The 6785-nt window shown below is 40.1% G+C and overlaps 1 protein-coding gene across 1 annotated transcript; it reads right to left on the bottom strand.

Annotated features, from left to right (window-relative positions):
• Nucleotides 1–1154: 1154 nt before the first annotated feature.
• On the bottom strand, nucleotides 1155–6308 carry LOC107189167. The gene has a single exon (XM_015577646.1). The coding sequence runs from the start codon at nucleotides 6306–6308 to the stop codon at nucleotides 1155–1157; it is 5154 nt and encodes a 1717-aa protein (XP_015433132.1).
• Nucleotides 6309–6785: the final 477 nt, after the last annotated feature.

Below are 6785 nucleotides of genomic sequence, written 5' to 3'. Positions count from 1 at the left end.
ACCACATGAAAGAATGAACTTTTCTCTTCTAGAAATGAAAAGAATTGGGTGCACCTTTGTGCCCCTTTCCAAGAAAATGGCAGCTTAAGTAAACTCTACCATACCTATCTATTAGAGTTGATATCGATAAGTCAGTATCAACCAGATATATTATGTCACGGAGACTTAAGAATGTTTTTTTTTAGTATATTTTATGACTTTCCACTGCAAAAGAGCACGAAGTCTAACGATATACAATTTCAGCTCGAGAATTTTGGACATTCAGATTTATGATACGATCACCTAGAGTCATTAGTTGAATTTTTATTTGAAGCTAACGAGGGATCAGGGCTCTAAAAACATCAATCAAGAAATTTAAAAAAATGAAGGAATCAGGAATAATCCGGAAAAGAAACAAAAGAGGCACGAAAAAAGCTAAGCATTATAAGAGAATTCAGAAATCAACTTGGATTAATTATTGACACACCTAAACAAGGATTTGGAAGCAGTAACAATGGTAACACTGCGCGCAGATTTTTCGCGTATCCAGATATAACATTGGCAATTACTGGAATAGATATGGAAATTTTACAAAAATTTAAGACAATATTAAATATTCTTTCTTGTGGTCTTTCTGTGAATACTGAAGAATTCGGTATATGTATATGCAGAAAAAACAGAAAAATTATGTGGCGGCACTACCTCCCTACATTCGCTACTAGAGGTCTACCGAGTTGACACCTATCCCACAACTACCAGAATCCTTCCTCGTTTGTATGTATACATACAGGGTGTTCGACTACTAGTGGGAAAGAATTTAAGGGGTGATTCTTTGAGGCAAAATAAGACGAAAATCAAGAATAACAAAATTGCGACAAATGGTTCGTTTGTTAGTTATAAGCGTTTTACCGCCCTCTCTTGAACGGTCGCGTTCAAAAACCTACTATTAAGTTCTACTGCTTATGCTAGTATTAATCCTATTAGAAGATATGAGTGGTTTTTTTTTTTTTTTTTGTGTTTATCTTACAGCGAAGTTAACTAAATACTAGTTAATATTCTTTAGATATATGATCTGACTAGACTGTCTTCTATGACTAAGCGCTGGTAGGTACATATTATGTCTAACTGCGGTATTTATATTGTATATACAGAGTGTTAATAGGATTCCCATTGATTTACGTGTCGTTTGGGTAATCAATTGGCAATGGAGCTATTTTTTTAAGATTGCGTTTGTATTCACCGTGAATTGTCTTTACTGTGACGACGCGAACGATGCCATCGTCTCCTGGATGAGTAGCAACTATGCGTCCCATGGGCCAGTGAAGTGGAGGCGTGTTATCTTCCTTCAAGATGACCAGCATGCCTTCTTTTATGTTGGTAGTGGTTTCGTGATGCCATTTTTTCCTCACTGTCACTTCATTGAGATACTCCTTATACCACCTGCCCCAAAAGTGTTGTCTGATTTGTTGTATATGTTGCCATGAGGATAATCGACCTGCTTTCAAAACGGTAAGATCGCACTCGGGGGTGCTTGTTAATGAGTCACCTATTAAGAAATGACCAGGCGTTAACGGAGTAAGGTCGTTAGGATCTGTGGATAATGGGGTTAAAGGTCGTGAGTTTAGGATTGCCTCTATTTCTATCAAGCACGTAGATAACTCTTCATACGTGAATAGTGTGTTTCCCATAATGCGAAGAAGATGGTGTTTGCATGATTTTACCGCAGCTTCCCATAGTCCACCAAAGTTTGGTGCGCGAGGAGGAATAAAGTGCCATCGAATGCTGTTGTTCACAAGATACCTGTGTATTTGAGTATTTTTCTCAACGGTTAGTAGAGTGTGAATTTTTTCTAATTCGCGATTTGCTCCCGTGAATGTCGTTGCGTTATCGCTGTATATATTGCTACACTTCCCGCGTCGTGCAAAAAACCTTTTTAGTGCTGCGAGAAAAGCTTCAGATGTCAGATCACTTACAAGTTCTATGTGTACAGCCTTAGTGCTGAAGCAAACGAAAATGGCTGCATAGGTTTTGATTTTCTTAGTATTGCGGTGTTTCTTTTCTTTTATATAAAATGGCCCACAATAATCAACGCCGGTCGTTATAAATGGTCGAGTGAATGTCACTCTGTGTTTTGGAAGCTGACCTATGGGATACTGTGGCGTTGCGGGTGCCATTTTATGGCAAGTTATACATTTTCTAATAATGGATTTTACCGCGACTTTGCCGTTGATTGGCCAAAATAATTGTCTTATCGCGTTTAGTGTGCTCTGCGTTCCACTATGCCCGTGTCTAATGTGTGCGTCTTGAATAATTAAGTTTGTGATATGGTGTTGTTGCGGTAGGATTGCGGGGTGTTTTACTTCGTATGGTAACGCTGCATATGATAATCTACCACCGACTCTAAGAACTCCGTGACTGTCTAGAAATGGACCTAATGGTGATAACTTGTTTTTTCTACGAACCGGTGACGATGTTTTCAATTCTCGTAGTTCCTCGGGAAATGCAACTTTCTGTACGAGTGCTATTATCCGAACAGTAGCTTTTGTTAGTTCGTCCGTAGTGAGATGGCCAGTGTTTTTCTCTTGGTGCCGAGTATTGTTTACGAATCTGAAGCAATACGCGACAACCCGTTTGAGGACCGTGAATGACGAGAATTTATCAAGCAACTGAAACTCTGTAGCTATTGTGTTTTTTAAAACTACTAGTTTGCGCTTTTCAGGAATCTCTATTGGCTGTATTTCAATATACGGCCAAATGTCTTCTGACTGAGATAACCAATGTGGGCCGTGGTACCAACTGGGATGAGTCTTAAGTTCAGCGGGGTTTAGTCCTCGTGATAACACGTCTGCGGCATTGTGTTCTGATGGTACATGTCGCCATTGGGTGTACGTACTGTTTTGCTGGATTTCAGTTACCCGATTAGCAATGAAAGGTTTAAGTGTGTGTGGGGCTGTATTAATCCAATGAAGAACTATCGTAGAGTCTGACCAGAACGTGATTTTTTGGAAAGTGATATTAATAGATCTTACGACTATATTATACAATTTAATTAATAATACAGCAGCACACAATTCTAATCTTGGTAACGTTTGTGTTTTTAATGGAGCTACCCGAGATTTGGAGCAAAGTAAATGTGTACTATGATGATGTGAAGAGTCTGTACTGCGGATATATATACAAGCTCCGTAGGCTCGTTCACTAGCATCGCAAAAGCCATGTAATTGCAACGTTGTACGTTTATCCGCTATCACGCGTCTAGGAATATGAATATGCTGAATTTCCTTTAATTGTGCCTGAAAGGCCAACCATGTTGTGTGAATGCCGAGCGGTACGGCTTCGTCCCAATCTATTTGGGATTTCCATAAGTCCTGCATTATTAACTTAGCTTGTACGATTATTGGACCTAATAAACCAAGCGGGTCAAATAGTTGTGCGATTTTAGAAAGGACCGTCCTTTTTGTTACCTTTCCGGGTGGTATTATTTGTTTCAACGAATAACCTAGTGTGTCCATTGTAGGCTTCCAATATAAACCTAAGGTTTTCTTTGAATCCACAGTATCTAAAGCTATATGGTCGGTGTTGTTCGGATTCTTAAGTGAGTTTATTAGCCGCGGTTCGTTGGAGACCCATTGTCGAAGTTCGAATCCTCCTTTCGCGGTCAAGTCGATGAGTTCGTCCCGTAATTTGATGGCCTTTTCTATAGATTCCTCACCGGTGAGCAAATCGTCAACATAAAAGTCTTTACAAATGCTTTGCGCTCCTACTGAATAATTATGACCTTCGTCGTGAGCTAATTGTTGTAAGGTACGAATCGCGAGGTATGGTGCCGATGCGGTGCCGTATGTAACTGTGTTTAATTGGTAGACTTGAATAGGATCATTTGTGTTTTCACGCCAAAGAATTTTGTGATATTTTCGGTCATCAGGGTGTAATTCGATTTGTCGGTACATTTTTGTGATGTCTGCGGTTAATACGTATTTATGTATTCTAAATCGCATTATAATGGAAAACAACTCATCTTGGATAGTGGGACCGACCATGAGTGTATTGTTTAAAGATATGCCTGAAGATGAACGCGCAGATGCGTCAAATACGACCCGGATTTTTGTGGTAATGCTGTCCATTTTAATCACTGGATGATGCGGGAGATAACAGCCACCACTGCGGTTGTCTGAAACTTGTGTCATATGACCTAATCTTCTGTACTCTTGTAAAAATTCGTGATATTGCCGTTGTTGGCTAGTGGATTTACTTAAAGACCGTTCCAATGAAAGAAAGCGTTTTAATGCCATTTGATACGTATCACCTAATTTGTGATGTGTGTCTTTAAATGGAAGTTTGACTATATATCGGCCAGTTGAACTACGTGTGGTGTGTGCGACGTAATGCTGTTCACACGCGCGTTCCTCTGGAGAAAGAATTCTCGTTGAGGGGTACTCTTCAATATTCCAAAACTTCTGAATATCGTCGTTTAATGATCTCAACGTGAGGTTGCAAATTGTATCGCGAGATTGTCCCTTTCCAATGATTTCCCCTGTTACTATCCATCCTAATTCGGTTTTGCGGAGTTTTAGTTTTTCATCAGCTAAAAGTATTTTACCGGCATGTATAAGATCCCAAAATATTTGAGCTCCAATGAGTCCATCGATTTCTGCACATTGATCAAACCTGGGATCTGCTAATCGGATACCAGCTGGGATTTGAATCTTATTACGATCTAAGGATTCTGAAGGTACTGGCTGCGATATTTCTTTTACAATTAGAAACGTTAATTTGGCCTCGTAATGACTATGACGCGATTTTATAGTTGCATTTGTAGCACGATCAATTTGAGATTTCATTTGATTCGTGCCACTCAGAGGAATTGAAATTCTATGTGATTTTATTCCTAGACGATTACACATTCGCTCACTGAGAAAGTGAGCTTGAGAACAGGAATCTAATAGCATCCGACACGAGTGCGCTTTTCCGTGGTTGTCTAGAATATCGACCATTGCGGTAGACAAAATAATATTTGGCATAGTCATAGTAGCGAGACATGTAAAATTCGTCTGAAGCGGATGGACAGAGTTATTAGCCTCAATGTGGAGCAATGAATGGTGCCGTTTATGACAGTGCTTACAGGTAGTTGCTTGACATTCGTTAGCGGAATGGTTCCGTCGTAGGCAATTGAAACAAAGGCGGTTTTCTTTGACGAACTTTGATCTTTCCGAAACAGACAGTGATGTGAATTTTTCACAATTTTGTGAAAAGTGTAATCCCTTACAGAAATTGCATGTTATACGAGATTGCGTTACAAACGATTGTTGTGTATTTGAACGCAGTTCGCGACCTGGCATTCGTTTGTTAATAAACGGCGAGTTTCTGCTACGCGTGTTGTATGCCGGAGATGTGACTTTAACTGATGTGTTATACGCGGATCCTACCGGTTCAAGAACTTTGCATCGATCGCTCAAAAAATCAAATAATTCTTCAACTGTTGGGAACTTTGTGGTTTGCGTATGTTCTTTCCATTTAAGTCTAGTTTCACTGTCGAGTTTAGATGTGAACAAATATACAAGAATGGTATCGATAGTCGGCTGTTTGAGCGCTTGTAATGCACGATAGTGTGTTTGTATTCCGTTTAAAAGAGTTCGAAGATCTTGATATGATGGTCGCTGTGTTTGCGGCATATCAAACAAGAATTTTAGACGATTGGCGACGATTATTTGGGGTTCATTGTATCGCTTTTCTAAAATTTCCCATGCAACTGTGTAATTGATTGCTGCATTGCCTAAAGATTCGATTGCTTCAGCAGCTTCGTTTTTTAAACAAGATCGAAGGTACATTAGTTTTTTACCATCATCTATACGTGGCTTGTCATGTACCGTAGAACGAAATTGATCTGCAAATCCTGGCCAATCTTCGTATGACCCAGCAAAGGTTGGTAAATTGATTTTTGGAAGCGTAACTTCACTTTCAAAGGATTCTGTATGTGACTGCGGTGTATCTTGTGTATTCCGCGAATCGATAGCTACTGTGCCTCTAGGGTGGGAAGTCATGGCATTGTCTATAATGTCTAACGCGTGAGCTTTACATGTATTGTATGTTGTTTTTAGACCTATCCGCTCCCGTAATAAATGACCATCTTCTAAACCATCTAATTCTGCTTGAGATTTATTAAACGCTGAAAACTCGGACTCTAATTCTTCTAATTGCACGCGAATATTTGTGCTTGATGTACCTTCTTCAAAGTTATCTAGTAATAATTGAAATGACTCTACCTCCATTTTAAATGCTTCGCGTTTCAATTTCAATGTTTTTACACGCTCTTCGTGAGTGGGAGCCATATCGCACTGATAGAAATTAAGATGGGATTTGGAATAAAAGGAATCTAACGCGTTCGAAAGATGACTCAAAAACAAGAGTGCGCACTTACGTTTCGAAGCGAGATGTGACGATTGTTGGGATGATGCCTCTGGATGCTGAATGCTTGTGCACCCACGGCTGGAACTCGCGTCGATTTCTGCTTGGTTGCTGAGGTATCTCGTGTGGATGTAGCGCTCCTGACGATACTGAATCCACCGATATTTCTCCTTGTCTTGATGATGGATGTCACTCTTCCTGAGTGACCGACTCCGTCGGCGATGTTGAGATATACTGGATCACGTGTGATGTGTTGCTCCTCCGAAGGTGACACTCCTGATGTCACTGACCTCGGTGGCGTTGATCAGATCCACTGGACCAAATGTGATGTGTTGTTCTTCCGAAGGTGACACTCCTGATGTCACTGACTTCGTGGTAAATTCTCACAGGATGAGATTTCC

The sequence above is a fragment of the Dufourea novaeangliae genome, unplaced genomic scaffold (assembly GCF_001272555.1).
Source record: "Dufourea novaeangliae isolate 0120121106 unplaced genomic scaffold, ASM127255v1 scaffold17, whole genome shotgun sequence".
Taxonomy (NCBI): Eukaryota; Metazoa; Arthropoda; class Insecta; order Hymenoptera; family Halictidae; genus Dufourea; species Dufourea novaeangliae.
This window is presented reverse-complemented; position numbering and strand designations above follow the sequence as displayed.

Coding starts and splice junctions, on each gene's coding strand:
- LOC107189167 (XM_015577646.1), bottom strand. CDS start 6,308: ATGGCTCCCACTCACGAAGAGCGTGTAAAAACATTGAAATTGAAACGC.